At 41.7% G+C, this 16708-nt stretch overlaps 1 protein-coding gene across 1 annotated transcript in view; it reads right to left on the reverse strand.

The window, feature by feature from the left end:
- Window positions 1-16708, reverse strand: part of LOC140462775 (sodium- and chloride-dependent neutral and basic amino acid transporter B(0+)-like) — a 62095-nt gene that overhangs the window by 11776 nt on the left and 33611 nt on the right. The window contains exon 6 of the mRNA XM_072556044.1: window positions 8204-8322. Coding sequence (XP_072412145.1) covers window positions 8204-8322 — 119 coding nt within the window. The remainder of the gene's footprint in view (window positions 1-8203; window positions 8323-16708) is intronic.

The following is a 16708-nucleotide window of genomic DNA, read 5'->3' on the forward strand; positions in this document are numbered from 1 at the left end:
GAAAAGTTTAATCGCCTAGGCAGGAGCAGCAGGTGAAGAGGCTACAATATTAAGAGACACAGGATCGTCTCAATCTGTGATGTTGAAAGATGAGAAAATATGTACTTCTGAAGGACAATTGCCAGAAAAAGTGCTAGTCATGGGAATTCACAGTGCTCAATTATGTAAAGTGAGGTTAGAGTGTCCAATGAAAACTGGAGACGTCATGGTAGGAATCCTGGACAAACTCTCAGCTCCAGGAATGCAATCTGTCCTTGCTAATGATAAAGCTGGTTCACAGGTAGGTGTGCGGCCTACTGTGATTGAAAAGCCAATGGAAACTCAGGCAACTGAACGATTGCAGGACACATATCCTGGGATTTTTCCTGACCGTGTAGTTTCGAGGTCACAAAGTCACCAGTTGAACAGAAGAGATCAAAGAATTGAAGTGGAATTAGCAGAGATCCTGTTTGATCAAATAGTTGAGTCAAACGAAGAGCAGATGGATGACAAAGCAGACATCTTTAATTCAGATAAATTAACTGAGTTACAGCAGACAGTGGAAAATTTAAAGCAAGTATCTCAAAAGGCATACACAGAAAAAGAATGTGAATGTATCGCTAAATGTTATTATCTTAAAAATTATGTTTTAATGAGGAATTATCACATATTTAGGCAGATGGGAAATGGGCAGAAATTCATCAAGTTGTATTCCCAGTGGGCTATAGAAAGGATGTGTTGCGAGTGGTGCAAAAGCTATCATTATGTAGTCATTTAGGAGTGAGAAAAATGCAAGCTGAAACACAAAACATTTTTACTAGTCTGGATTGCACAAGGATGTAGTTAAATTTTGCCAGGCATTTCATACATGTCAAGTAATTGGAAAACTACAGGCAGTAATAAAACCTGCACTGTTAATACCTATTCCTGCATTTGAGGAATCTTTTACGAGAGTCTTAATCCATCGTGTAGGACCTCTGCCTAAAACAAAAAGTGGGAATCAGCATTTTTACACAATAATGGATGTGTCTACTTGATTTCCAGAGGCCATTCCATTATGCAATAGTACAGCTAAACAGATTGTAGTGAAACTACTCAAACGTTTTACTAGAATGGACTACCCACAGAGATACAATCAAATCAAGGGTCAAACTTTATATCAAAATTATTCAAGCAAGTTAGAGACAATTTAGGAATAAAAAAATCCAATCCACTGTGTTCCATCCAGAGTTGCAGGGAGGCCCTAGAAACATGGTATCAGAAATTAAAGACCATGTTGAGGGCTTATAGTCAAGACTGCCCAGATGATTGGGTAAAGGGAATTCCATTTGTGCTTTTTTGTGATCAGAGATGCACCAAATGAATCAACCAAATCCAGTCCATTTGAATTAGGTTTTGGGCATGAAGTGCGAGGACTGCTAAAAATGATTAAGAAGAAATTGGCAAATCAGAATTCAGAGACCACATATTTGGACTATGTGTCAAATTTTCCAGAACAATTAAATGAAACAGGAGAGTTGGCTAACCAGCATTTAAAAGTATCACAGCATACAATTAACCAGGAAGCAGATAAGAAATCAAAAACTCACAATTTTGCTTTCGGGGATAAGGTTTTCGCGTTACTTCCAGTGATTAGTGAATTTTTAAAAGCAAAGTTTAGTGGACCTTATTAAGTTGAAAGGAAATTGAGTGAGGTGAACTCATTGATAAGGACTCCAGACAGAAATAATTCTCACAGAGTGTGTCACATGAATATGCTCAAAAGGTATTTTGACAGGGAAGGAAAGCCAAAGGAGACTGTGTTATTGATTAGAATACAGAGGGAAGAACGTAATTCAGAGGATTCTGAATTGGACATTCCTCAAATTAAATTGGACAATGGGGAAGTTGTCAAAAATTGGGATAAGTTATTGAGTTACCTTCCAGAGGAAAATCAAAATGATCTGAAAGAGTTATTACTATCACATGAGGAGATATTTGGAAAAAAGCTGGGAAGTACTAACCTAATTATGCATGATGTAGATATAGGAGATGCTGTTTCGATTAAGCGACATCCTAATAGGCATAACCCTCTCAAGTTAGCACAGGATCAAAAGGAGACTGAACACATACTCTAAGATGATATAATCAAAGTGAGTTACAGTGACTAGAGCTCACCCATAGTAATGGTGCCAAAGCTAGATGGTATCCAACGGTTCTGTATGGACTATTGTAAGTGCAGTTATAAACACTGATAGATATCCGATTCCGCATTTGGAAGAATGCGTTGTGAAGGTAGGACAAGCAACTTCTATTTCTTATTTGGACTTGTTCAGAGGATACTGCCAGGTACCTTTATCCGAAAAATAGATGACAATTTTGGCTTTCATAACACCAAACGGATTGTATCAATTTAAAGTCATGCCATTTGGTATGAAAAATGCACCAGCCACATTTCAGAGACTAGCCAGAAGGTCATTGCTGCATTACCCATTGTGTAGTTTATATTGCTGACCTGATGATTTTTAGACATACATGGAAGGAACATTTGCAACATTTATCAGGCATGTTCGATCGACTTCAGGATGCAGGCTTGGTGATACACTGGATAAAAGTGAACTTGCCAAAGCCCAAGTCACTTTCCTAGGCCATGTTATTGGACATAGAAAAACAGCCCCACAGAATGCAAAATTCAAGGTAATAGGGTGTTTACCATACCATTGACAAAAAGATCAGTACTCAGCTTCCTGGGATTGAATGGATTTTATCAACATTTCTTCCCAAAGTTTAGCAGTGTGTCTACTCCACTCACTGAATTGCTAAAGAAAGGCAAGAAGTTTCAGTAGATGGTGGACTGACAGAAGGCTTTTGACAGCCTGAAAGCTGTGTTAACCACTGTCTGGTATTAGCCATACCTTGTTATGCAAAGCCATTCAAGGTGGCTATCGATGTAAGTCATGTGGGTGTCGGTGTTGTGTCCTTACAAGAAAATGATGAGAACATAAAAAGACCTATCGGATATTTCTCCAGGAAATTGAACATTTGTCAGCAGAAATATTCAACAGTTGAGAAGGGGATATTGAGCTTGGTGTTGGCGTTTCAATATTTCAATGTTTATGTTCCCAGCAATGTATCTGAAACAATCTTGTACACTGACAATACGCCATTGAAGTTTGTGGAGAAATTAAAGGACAAAAACGCCAGACTGTTTAGATGGAACATGTGGTCACAGCCACTCAATTTGAAAATTGCGCATGAGGCAGGACGAGAAAATGTGATTGCTGATGCATTGTCAAGACTTGAATGAGAAATGGAGGTGTTTGTTGGCAGGAGTGAAACAGACTGAAACAGAATGTAGTAGTCCATGTTTGAATGTTTATAATCAATGTAATGAATATGGGCATTGTAGTGTACTAATAATTTAAGATTTTTTTAATGGGGGTGGGGGAAATTGATGTTGCTGTTCCTTTATCAAGGTTATATTATCCTTGGCCTTTTTTTCAGACAGATCGTAAAAGAAACAGGCTCCAAAAAGTCTGGCCTGGTGGGTTTTAGTGCCAATTTGATGATAGCTAACAGATACTGCCTCAGGGAAAAAAAAATCTGTTTTGTTTAAAACTAAGTGGTTTGACCAGCAGAATATCCTCTGTACACCTCCTTAAAACAACTTGACAAGTTAGGGTCTAAGCTACTTTCTTGAAAGGTTTTGAGGGTTCTGGCCTAGTCCATAACACCAACAAATGGGAAAAATATACTGAAACACATTTGCAGACTTTAGCCAGAATAGTTGGAGAGAAATGCTTCTTACTGATGATCTGGCTGAGAACCAGAAAATGGAGTATTAAGGTGACTGGCAAAAAACCCAAAGTAATGTCAACTTAATTATTTTATACAGTCAGATCTTAGGATTGGGAATGCATTGCCTTAAGCTGTGTTGGAGGCAGATTCCTGATGAAGGACTTATGTCCGAAACGTTGTTTCTCCTGCTCCTCGGATGCTGCCTAACCTGCTGTGCTTTTCCATCACTACACTCTCAACTCTGGAGGCAGATTCAACCATGATTTTCAAAAGAGACCAGAACCACTTATGAGGGAAAGGAAGGGGAGTTGGACTATCGAAATTGCTCTTGGCCTCAGTGGGTGAAATGACCTGCTTAATGCTGTAACCATTCTGTGGTAATCATTCAAAAATAATAGCAGCTTTCCATATTATAGATCATTTCTACTTTAAATTTATTCTGAATTTATATTTACTGTAATGTTTACTGACATGGAATTTGCTACAACTTGCATAAAGAGGAACTGGCACTGACACCCACTTTCTTTACTCAGTTGCAACAGCTATAAATGCCACATGTCTGACATGGACAGAATTGGCATACCACTTTTAAATATGCAGGAATTATTCATTGATTTTCTATGAGCAAATTGCTGCTCTTAATCAATATTTTTCATTCTCTTTAAGTAAACATGCCCACAAACACTCCAGGGTAGAAATCATTGCTGATGTTGTTGTTAGATAAATAATTAACCCCAGTAAATTAGCATTAAAAATTGAAGAAAGCACATTAGGCCATCTACAATAACAATAGCTTTCTGTTCATATATCGGATGCATATTTAACAATTTCTAATTGCCCATTTCTTTCAGCTAACCTCAGGGGAACATGCATTGGATTTGGAACTGATCCCTGTAAATGTTGCCTAGTAAATGGGCACTGCCACACATTAGTCATATAAGCAAATAGGTAGAAAGCAAATTGATACAGATTAGCTTACACAGCAACAGAAATATTTTAGAAGAATGGAACCAGCACTTATAGAAAATCTTGTTACATCTAATAGTTAAATATACTCTCATACAAGATCAGGGTAAGTCTGGGTGTCACTGGGACGGCAAGTTGGTGAGTATGGGTGTTTATGAGGAGAGTTGAGTTGGTGACTGAGACTGAGCCTGGAGGAGGGGGAGGAGGAGTAAGGGAAGTTGGGTGATAGAATAATGTACTGGTGGGAGCTTGTAGTGGGGCAGATGCTTCTGATGGTCACAGGTAAATTTTCACAGAGGTCCCCCATTGCCCAATATTAAGTGCTCCAGTAAAGGCTGCTACAGTATCCTGCTGGTATCGTCCGTGGGAAAAACGGTGACAGAGAGATACGATACTTAAATGGCAGGGTGGGGCAGCTGGTTAGATAGCAGCTAGGCTACATTCCACCAGTGTCCCCTCACCCATCAAAACCTTAGTGAATTGGGGGAGGGCAGTATGTAGACCCTGAACTTTATTAGCATGATGTAATACATAGATTGAGAAAGAGAAGGGGCCAAGTTTGCATCATGGAGGAGCTTCAGAAGGAACATCTAAGGACCTATCTTTAGCGGCCTCTTGTGTTTCATCTACATAAAGGGCAATCCCTCCCCCCCCACCTCATATCCGCGCAATTGTTTTCTGCAGTTTCAGTTACCCAAGGTTTACCAAGGCTGGAATATATTATAGGGAACATTCCGGAACCAGGGACCAGGAGGCTGCTGGGAAGGTATATCTCCTTTTTAAATGAATGGGTTCACTCCAATCTGCAGTCTCGGGTTTCAGCGGTAGGCCCTGGAACATATCCCCTGTGGGTATGGGTGGAGGGGGGGGGAGAAAAGACTGTGGTGTTCCTCAGATGTATTGTCGAATGGCACAGACAGTTTTACATGCACGTAGATGACACCCCACACTTTTTCACCACTACCTTTGTCAACTCCTCCACTGTTGCTAAATTATCAGACTACTTATCTGATATCCAGTACTCAATCAACAGCAATTTCCTTCAATTAAACGTTGGGAAAATTGAAAACATTTGGTTTCTGGTCCAAACTCCATTTACTTCCAGTGTATCCATCTGCTTGTTAACAATGTGAAATTAATCTATTCTGTTCACAGCCTTGATCATAAATTTCTGATCTAATGTTGGCGCCACCACTGAGACTGCTCAGTTCTAATTCATTAAATAACCCAACTTTATCCCTGCCTCAGCACATTTGCAGCTGAAATCCTCTTTCGTGCTATGTTAGTTACCTCTGGATTTGACAATTCCAACTAATTTCTTGCTGGTGTCTCACAATGAATAATAAATCAGAGAGCATCTAAGTCTCTCTTGTCCTTATCTTAACTCAAAGCAGGTCTAGTTATTTTACGTTCGATCTAATTTTCCTCCTTATTTTCAAACACCTCCAGGGTCTCACCTCCCTATCCCTGTAACCTCCTTTAGGCCCACAATCTTTCATAATATCTGTGCTCTTCCAATTCTGGTCTCTTGCACATCTTAAGTTTAATTACTCAACTTTGATGCTTCTGCCTTCAATTACCTGAACCCCAAGCTTTGGATTTTGCTCTGTACAATTCTCTGCCTCTTTATTTCATTTTCCTCCATTAAGACATCTCTTTGACCAAGCATTTGATTCTCTGACCTAATATGCCACCATTTGATTCGGTTTCTTATTTTGTGATGCAACTTGAGACCCTTCTGTACATTGAAGGTGCTAGATATCCAAGATTTGTTTTGAAGACATATCAAGCTGGTCATCAGCCTGAAGATTCTGATTAACATATCATGAAAAATAACACCAAACATCTGACAAGCATTGTTCCATGAATATAAAGTTTATTCACAGGTTCTTCATCAGCAAAACCAGATTTTAATCTATGTTACTCATTGCCAAAATACATGTGGCACAGTCAGTGGCTAGGCAAACTGCAATTACACCAGCCTCCACTTGATTCCAGTTTTATATTAAACTGCTGAAGATTATGCCTGAGAGAAGCAGAGAGCAAACCCCCATTACAACTTCCCAGAATCAATCTAACTTTCCCAGTGTAGTTGCAAATTAGCATGTCAATAAAGTCAAACTCAAAATTTGATCACTATTAGAAGAATATTATAATGGCAGAATCCACATCAGTTCCAAAACATCTTGAAATGGCTCATAACTGAATAATCCCCAGCTACCATCAGCTCTGAGGAGGATCACTTGACCCAAAACATTAACTCTGAGTTCTCTCCACAGAAGCTGCCATAACTGCTGAGTTTTTCCAATAATTTCTAATTTTGTTTGCGAAAAAAAACCCCTCTGCCGTGTTGGGACAGCAGATGTTTGTCTTCATTCTGAACATATAATTCATGCTCACAGTGTGTGCTGTCTTCTTTGCCACTTATCCTTTGCCTGTGTTTTGTGGAGAAACTACGCTACGTTCTTTGTGGCCTGCAACACATTATTGATGAGGATGAGCACCTCACCAAGACCTTTCCTATGCTTCCATTTTTTGCCTTTAAACAATCCCCCAATCTTAAACAGACAATTGTTTGCAGCAAACTGCCCAGCCTTCAGGACAACATCGACCATAACACCGTGCAACCCTATCACAGCAGCTGCTGCGAGAAGTGTCCCAGTGTCGACATGGATATTACCATAACACATGGGGACACCACCCACCATGTGCGTGGCAGGTACTCATGTGACTTGGCCAATGTTGTCTATCTCATATGCTGCACATAAGGATGACCCGAGGCATGGTACATTGGTGAGATCAAGCAGACACTACGACAATGGATAAATGGATATGGCGCAACAATCACCAGACAGGGATGTTCCCTCCCAGTCGGGGAACACTTCAGAGGTCAGGTACATTCGGCCTCAGATTCTAATATGTTTCCGTCTAATGTAAACCTGCCCTTGTCAGTGATAAGCTTTCTTAGTTGCTTTTCCCCACTACAATGCATCATATCACCAAATAGGGTCTCAGCACTTGTTTGTTGATTATTAACTAGCTTTAACTTGTCATCAATTAGCTTGAACAAATAATATGAATGTTATAATTGCAAGGACAACTTGCTAATTAGTGGCCATTAAGAATCTTATCCCTCTGTGATTGTTTTTCTCACATCCCAGGCCAGTAGATACAATGGCAGCCTTTACTGGAGCAGTTTGTGTTAGAGTTCTGTATGAGCTACACAGTTTATCAACCATGGAACAGTCCTAAAGAAAGCATTTATTAGTTGATTAGTTGATTAGTTGCACTTATTTTAATTTCAGCAAGTGAAATCTCAAGAATTGTACATGTCAAGGCCACCTATTTCTTACTGTTTCAATAATAGGAGAATAATAGGCTCACTTCTTTAAAAATATTATGTTCTAATACATATTATTTATGATCATTACATTTTTGGTTTTAAGAATGACATTATTTTAAAATGATTGGTTGCCCATACCTGTGTTGCAAATATGAGACCAAGAAAATAGAATGATACGCAAAGGACGATTATCATAGAAAGGTATCTTGATTGCATAAAATTAGGCAGCGCATCTGTTATACTTGTTGTAATTGTTTCTGGTAAAACAAAATATCAAATATCAGTAGTTGATTTATATTCTAGATTGTATTTATATTCCCTGCTTTTTCTATATGATCTAAAACAATGCAAACTGGAACACAGAATGAACGGCTTTGCCAAAATGCAGAATTCATTCCCCAAAACATAAAGAGTAGTCAGTTTTCATTTCTTTACAATAAGGGTTCTCAACAAGGGAAGGTTTTTTTGGACTCTGCCAGAAAATAACTAATGTGCAGACTGTGGTCATCGTATAACTTGTCATTTCAAAATTACATTTGCTGTTTTCGATTTTTGACATTTTTTGATGTCATGCTTCCTGCTCATAGTGTGCAGGATTGAAAAGGCACTTTCCTTTCAAGTATGAGTTTGACAGGTAAAAGTACATTTCACATACCTCCTGGGATTGACTGAAAGGGATGCCAATGTAGCAGAATGATCAAAAGAAGCTGAATTTGTGATGCATAAGGTTGGTGTGTTGAGCAGGGAAAAGAGGTCAGGGCACAAGAAGATCAGACTGAGTAAATGATTGAGTGTGTCTGTTCGAGTCACATAAACCAGCAGCTTCCAAGCTTCACATCATCTCTCAGATGTTTGTTTCAACTTCATGGGTTGGGGTCCCCAAGCTCTTTTCACTTTTATTTATATTTTTGCTACTTCCTTTTCCTTCTTTCTTACTCAAGCATGAGTTGTATCACTTAGTCTCTAGAGGCTGCCTCTTCTGCCTGTGTTAACATATTGTGATTTCTTATCAGCTGCCTTCAGTTTGCCCAGTTGTGTTCGGATCCCAGCTAATATTAAACTGGGATAAGCCAGGTCCAAGACTGAGGCCTGGCTTGAAAGACCATAAGTTTCATTTTTGCTGTGTTCAACCATGATGGTCGATCATTGAACATTTTCACAAGTAGTTGCTGATATACATTCAACAAGATAACATCAATGCTCATCACACACAAAAGGAAAACCAACAAATTATTTTTCACCATGAAATGGTCTTGGTAAAAATATCAGAAATGAAATTTTACCCTCAGCATCAACCTTACAAGTATTCAAATCTCAATGAAGGGTCATCCTGTTACACTTAAAACTTTCTTGTTCAGCCTGTGTGGCCCATTTGGTTTCAGGAATTTTACTTTTTCTAACTTCTAAACATTTTCGGAGCAAGTACAAGGGTTTTTTTTTACTCATTCATGAGCTGTGGGCATCACTAGCTGGCCCAGAATTTATTGCCTTCTCCAAGTTGCCCTTGAGAAGTCGTGGTGAGCGCCTTCTTGCACTACTGCAGTCTATGTGCTATAGGTTGACGTACAATGCCATTAGGGAAGGAGTCCCAGGATTTTGATCCAGCGACATTGAAGGAACAGTGATATTTTTTCAAGTTAGAATCGTGAATGGTTTAGGGGGAACTTGAGGTGTTAGTATTCCCATGTACCTGCTTCCTGTGTTCTTCCAGATAGTAGTGGTCATGGGTTCGCTGTCTGAGAACTCTTAATTAATGATTATAGCGCATCTTTATTTTTAAATTCATTTTGTGGGATATGGGTGTTACTAGCTGGGCCAACATTTATTGCTCATCCCTAGTTGCCCTTGAGAAAGTGGTGGTGAGCTGCCTTCTTGAACCACTTACTTTGGGTTGATCCACAATGTCATTAGGGAGGGAATTCCAAGATATATTTCCAAGTCAGGACGGTGAGTGGCTTGGAGGGGAAGGTGGTAGTGTTCCCTTGTCCTTCTAGATAGAAGTGGTCTTGGGTTTGGAAGGTGCTGTCTGAGGATCATTAGTAAATCTCTGCAGTGCATCTTGTAGATGGTACACACTGCTGCTACTGAGCATCGGTGGTGGATGGAGTCGATGCTTATGGATGCAGTGTCAATCAAGCGGGCTGCTTTGTCCTGGTTGGTTTCGAGCTTCTTGACTGTTGTTGGGGCTGTACTCATCCAGACAAGTGGGGAGTATTCCATCGCACTCCTGACTTGTGGCTTGTAGGTGGTGAACAGGCTTTTGCGAGACAGCAAGTGAGTGAGACACCAAGACAGTATTCCTAGTCTTTGACCTGCTCTTGTAGCCACTGCATTTATGTGGTGAATCCAGTTGAGTTTCTGATCAATGATAACTCCCACGATGTTTTTAGTGGGGGATTCAGTATGGTAACACCATTGAATGTCAAGGGGCGGTGTTTAGATTGTCTCTTATTGGAGATGTTCATAGCCCAGCATTTGTGTGGCACAAATGTTACTTGCCACTCGTCAGCCCAAGCCTGGATATTGTCTAGATCTTGTTGCATTTGGACACAGACTGCTTCAGTGTCTGAAGAGTCGTGAATTGTCTGAACATTGTGCAATCATCGGTGAACATCCCCACTTCTGATCTTATGATAGAGGGAAGGTCATTGATGAAGCAGCTGAAGATGGTTGGGCCTCGGATACTACCCTGAGCAACTTTTGTGGAGATGTCCTGGAGCTGTGATGAATGACCTCCAACAGCTATGACCATCCTCCTATGTGTCAGGTATGACTTGTGGATAGTACAGACAGTGTGTTGGTCGGAGAGGGAATGGGGGTTTGTCTGTATGGTGCCAATCAAATGGGCTGCTTTACCCTATATGGTGCAAAGTCTCAAAAATTCTTTCAAGTAAGTGGAGAGTATTCAGTCACATTCATGACTTGTACCTTGTAAATGGGGATAGATATTGGTTAGTCAGGAGCCAAGTTACTCAGCAGAACATTCTTCACGCCTGCCACTGAAATATGATTAATTCAATTCAGTTTCTGGTCAATGGCAACCTGGATGTTAACAGTGGGGATTCAATGATCACTGCTCATTAATGAACATCAAGGGGTTATAGTTAGATTCTCTCTTGTAAGAGATGGTCATTACCTGGCACTTGCATGTTGTGTATGTTACTTGCTGTCCAGTAGCTTTTTTTCCCACTCTAGCAGTTTTCTGTTTCTAGTGTTTTCTTCAAAACCAGTCATGACATTTTCCCAAACTCTGGTATTTTTTTTGGAGACTGCTAAACTAACAGTTTTCACTTTGACTTCACAGCACTGTGGATTTATCTACTTCATATGGACTGCAGACATTTTAAAAAAACAGCTCACTACCACCTTCTCAACAGCAACTAAGGATAGACAACAAACGCTAGTTTGACAGTAACACTCCGACCCGTGGAAGAATCGTTTTTAAAATTAGATATTAATCAGCCAATCAAGATGGTTGCAACTTGGAGAAGAACTTGGTTGGTGCTTCCACACGTCTGCTGTCCATTCTCTTCTAGGTGTTTGAGATCTGGAAAGTGTTGTTGAAGGAACTTTGGTGATTTGTTGCAATAGATTTTGTGGATGTACACACTGCTGTACTGGCATCAAAAGTGAAGGCAGTGAACGACTAAGTTGGTGGAGTAAGTGATGTCCATGCTTCAGACACTTACTTCAGTTTACGTATTAAAAATATTTTACCCATGTGCTCTTGTTGGCGAGGGAGAGAAAGGGTTACAGAATTCCATTTGCAGTTCAACTTGATTTTATTAGTAAAATATTCCTTACTAAAACACTATGTGAGCATTTCCCACATTCCCACAATATTTACGCTCTATTTAGTTCTACTCACCTGAGAAACAATATTACCTATAATAATCAACATATATGAGCTGCCCCACTGGAATCTCCTCCCTCTCCAATGAAGGGTTGTTTCTCTTCCACAAAGGTGGGTCAGGGGAGGTCTTCTCCTGGGTCTTTTTGGGTTGCTGCATTGTCTTAAGGCATGAGTCTTGTTGCGAGTCTCCCCTGCAAGTCTTTGCTGAAGCTTCACTGAGAGGTGGCATCCAGATGTGTGTTTCTTTCCAATTTTGGGCCCATGGCTGCTTGGACAGTGAAAGCTAACTGGCTGTTGTGTCCTGGATGGTGTTGAGCTTCTTGCAAGCATTCAATGTTGCACTCAGAAATTGCAACTCTTGTTAAATAGAAGAAGGAAGCTTATGTGACAATGAGACGAGATGGTTCAGTTGAGGCGATGGAGAGTTACAGATTAGCTAGAAGGATTTAAAGAGAGAGTTAAGAAGAGTAAAGTGAGGACATGCGCACTCTTTAGCAAGTGAAATACAGGAGAACCCTAAAGCTTTCAATAGGTATGTGAGGAATAAAAGGATGACTAGGGTAGGAAGAGGGCCAGTTCAAAGACAAAAGTGAGAAGTTGTGTGTGGACCCTGTGGAGATCAGAGAGGTGCTAAACGAATATTTCTCATCGATTTTCACTCAGGAAAAGAAGAATATTGTAGAGGAGAAGAATGAGACAGGTGATATTAGACTAGTAAGGAAGAGGTATTATCAATTCTGGAAGGAGTGAAAGTAGACAAGTCCCCTGGGCCAGATGGGATTTATCTGAGGTTGTCTGGGAAGCTAAAGAGGAGGTGTCAGAGCTTTTGGCTTTGATCTTCGAGTTGTCATTATCTACAGGTTTGTACTAGAGGACTGGAGATTGTAAATGTTGTGCCCTTGTTCAAGAAGGGCAGTAGAGATGACCCAGGTAATTATAGACCAGTGAGCCTTACGTCTGTTGTAGGAAACATTTTGGAAAGGATTATAAAAGATAGGATTTATAATCATCTAGCAAACAACAACGTTGTGGGCGGCACGGTGGCACAGTGGTTAGCACTGCTGCCTCACAGCGCCAGAGACCCGGGTTCAATTCCCGCCTCAGGCGACTGACTGTGTGGAGTTTGCACGTTCTCCCCATGTCTGCGTGGGTTTCCTCCGGGTGCTCCGGTTTCCTCCCACAGTCCAAAGATGTGCAGGTCAGGTGGACTGGCCATGCTAAATTGCCCGTAGTGTTCGGTAAGGGGTAGATGTGGGGGTGTAGGTGGGTTGCGCTTCGGCGGGGCGGTGTGGACTTGTTGGGCCCAAGGGCCTGTTTCCACACTGTGAGTAATCTAGTCTAATCTAAAAAAAAACTTGATTGCAGATAGTCAACATGGCTTCGTCAAGGGCAGATCATGTCTCACAAACCTCATTGAGTTTTTTGAGAAGGTAACCAAGCATGTGGATAAGGGTAGGGCAGTTGATGTGGTGTACATGGACTTCAGTAAAGCCTTTGATAAGGTTCCACATGGTAGGCTGTTGGAGAAAATGGAAAGGCATGGGATTGAGGGTGATTTAGCAGTTTGCATGAGAAACTGGCTTTCTGTAAGAAGGCAGCGAGTGGTGGCTGATGAAAAATATTCGGCCTGGAGTGCAGTTACGAGTGGTAAGTTACAAGGATCTGTTTTGGGACCACTGCTGTTTGTCATTTTTATAAATTACATTAGACACAGGCATAGGTGGATACGTAAATTTGCAGATGACACTGATGTCGATGGAGAAGCGGACAGTGTGGAAGAATGTTGCAGGTTGCAGGGGGACATGGATAAACTGCAGAATTGAGCTGAGAGGTGGAAAATGGAGTTCAATGCAGATAAATGTATTCTTCACTTTGCGAAAAATAACAGGAAGGCAGAGTACTGGGTCGATGGAAAGATTCTTGACAGTGTGGACGTGCAGAGGAATCTTGGTGTCCACATACATAGATCCCTAAAAGTTGCCATCCAGATTGATAGTGCTGTTAAGAAGGCATACGGTGTGTTAGGTTCTATTGGTAGAGGGATTGAGTTCCAGAGCTGTAATGTTATATGGCAACTATACAAAATGCAAGTGCAGCTGCACTTGGAATATTGTTACAGGAAGGATGTGGAAGCATTGGAAAAGGTGCAGAGGAGATTTACCAAGTTGTTGCCTGGTCTGGAGGGAAGGACTTATGAGGAAAGGCTGAGAGACTTGGGTCTGTTTTCATTGGAAAGAGGGGATTTGATAGAAACATACAAGATGATCAGAAGATTAGATAGGGTACCAGGATGCTGCCTGGACTGGACGACTTGTCTTATGAAGATAGGTTGACTAAGCTCGGACTAAGCTCTCTCTGGAGAGAAGGAAGAAGAGAGGTGACCTGATCGAGGTGTACAAGATAATGAGAGGCATGGACAGAGTTAATAGCCAGAGAATTTTCCCCAGGGCAGGACTGACTGGCACAAGGGGTCATTGTTTTAAGATATTAGGAGGAAGGTATGGAGGAGATGTCAGAGATAGGTTCTTTACACAGAAAGTTGTGAATGCATGGAATGCTTTGCCAGCAGTGGTGGTGGAAGCAGGGTCATTAGGGACATTTAAGCGACTGCTGGTCATGCACATGGATAGCAGTGAGTTGTGGGGTGTGTATGTTAGGTTTTTTGTTACATTTGGATTAATCCTCGGCACAACATCATGGGTCGAAGGGCCTATTCTGTGCTGTACGTTTCTATGTTCTGTAGGGTAGACAGTGAAAGTCTGTTTCCTTGGATGACATCAGCTTGTACAAGGGGGCATAGCTACAAATTGAGGGGTGATAGATTTAAGACAGATGTCAGAGGCAGGTTATTTACTCAAAGAGTTGTAAGAACGTGGAATGTCCTGCCTGTCAATGTAGTTAACTCAGCCACATTAGGGAGATCTAAATAATTCTTGAATAAGCACATGATTGATGATGGAATAGTGTAGGAGGATGGGCTTGGCTTAGTTCACAGGCTGGTGTAACATTGAGGGCCAAAGGGCCTGTTCTGCGCTGTATTGTTCTTTGTTCTACAGATTGCTTACAGAAATTCAGCACCCATGGACCAGTCGACCCAGGAACATTCCTCGTCACAATGGATGTTTCGGCACTCTACACCAGCATCCCCCATGAAGCTGACATCACTGCAACAGCCTCAGTGCTCATTATCAACAACTACCAATCTCCGAGCACCATCCTACAACTCATCTGCTTCATCCTCGACAACAACGTTTTCACCTTTGACAACCAGTTCTTCATCCAGACACACGGAACAGCCATGGGAACCAAATTTGCACCCCAATATGCCAACATTTTCATGCAGAAGATCGAACAAGACTTCTTTACTGCACAGGACCTCCACCAACACTATACACCAGATATCCTGAAATCAGGGTGGCACGGAGGTTCAGTGGTTAGCACTGCTGCCTCACAGTGCCAGGGACCCAGGTTTGATTCCACCCTCGAGTGACTGTCTGTTTCGAGTTTGCACTTTCTCCCCATGTCTGTGTGGGTTTCCTCTGGGTGCTTCGGTTTCCTCCCACAATCCAAAGATGTGCAGGTTAGGTGAATTGATCATGTTAAATTGTCCACAGTGTTCAGGGATGTGTAGGTTAGGTGCATTAGTCAGGGGTAAGTAGAGGATAATAGGGTGGGGGAATGGGTCTGGATGGGTTACTGTTCGGAGGGTTGGTAAGGACTTGTTGGACCGAAGGGCCTCTTTCCACACTTCAGGGATTCTATGGTATATTGATGACATTTTCTTCCTCTAGATCCATGGCATGGAGTCACTGAAACAACTGCGCAGTGATACCAATGAGTTACGTTCCACCATCACACTTATCATGGACTACTCTTTAGCATCTGTCTCAGGCACATGCATCTCCATCTCTTCAGCAACTCACTCTACCGCAAACCCACAAGTAACTTCACAAGGTTACTCTTCTTTAGCTTCCACCCAAAACATATTAAGACAGCCATCCCCTATGGACAAGCCCTACACATACACAGGATCTGTCAGACAAGGAGAAACATGACGGACAACTGGAGGTGCTGAAGGATACCCTCATAAGAATAAGGTTCGATGGTCAACTCATCAATCACCATTTCTGACGTGCCACAGCGAGAAACTGTAATAACCTCCTCAGGAGATAGATACAGGATGCAACTGATACAGTACTCTTTGTTGTCCAGTACTTCCTGGGAGCGGAGAAGCTACACTATGTTCTTCACAGCCGGCAACACATTATCAGTGAGGATGAGCACCTCACCAAGACCTTCCCTACACCTCCATCGCTCGCCTTTAAACAACCGCCAAACCTTAAACAGACCATTGTTGCAGCACACTGCCCAGCCTTCAGGACAACATCGACCACAACACTGTACAACCATGTCATAGCAACCGCTGCAAGATGTGTCAGAGTGCCGACATGGATACCATCATGATGCGTGGGGACACCACACACCATGTACACAGCAGGTACTCATGTGACTTGGCCAACATTGTCTATCTCATATACTGCAGGCAAGGATGCCTGAGGCATGGTACATTGGCGAGACCAAGCAGGCACTATGACAACAGATGAATGGACACCGCACAACAATCATCAGGCAGGAGTCTTCCCTGCCAGTCGGGGAACACTTCAGCGGTCAGGGACATTGGGCCTTGGATCTTCGGGTGGCCATCCTCCAAGCGGACTTCGGGTTTCACAACAACAGAGTGGCTGAGCAGGGGCTCATAGCCAAATTCAGTAGCTATGAGGAAGGTCTCA

This window comes from Chiloscyllium punctatum, chromosome 37 (assembly GCF_047496795.1).
Source record: "Chiloscyllium punctatum isolate Juve2018m chromosome 37, sChiPun1.3, whole genome shotgun sequence".
NCBI lineage: Eukaryota > Metazoa > Chordata > Chondrichthyes > Orectolobiformes > Hemiscylliidae > Chiloscyllium > Chiloscyllium punctatum.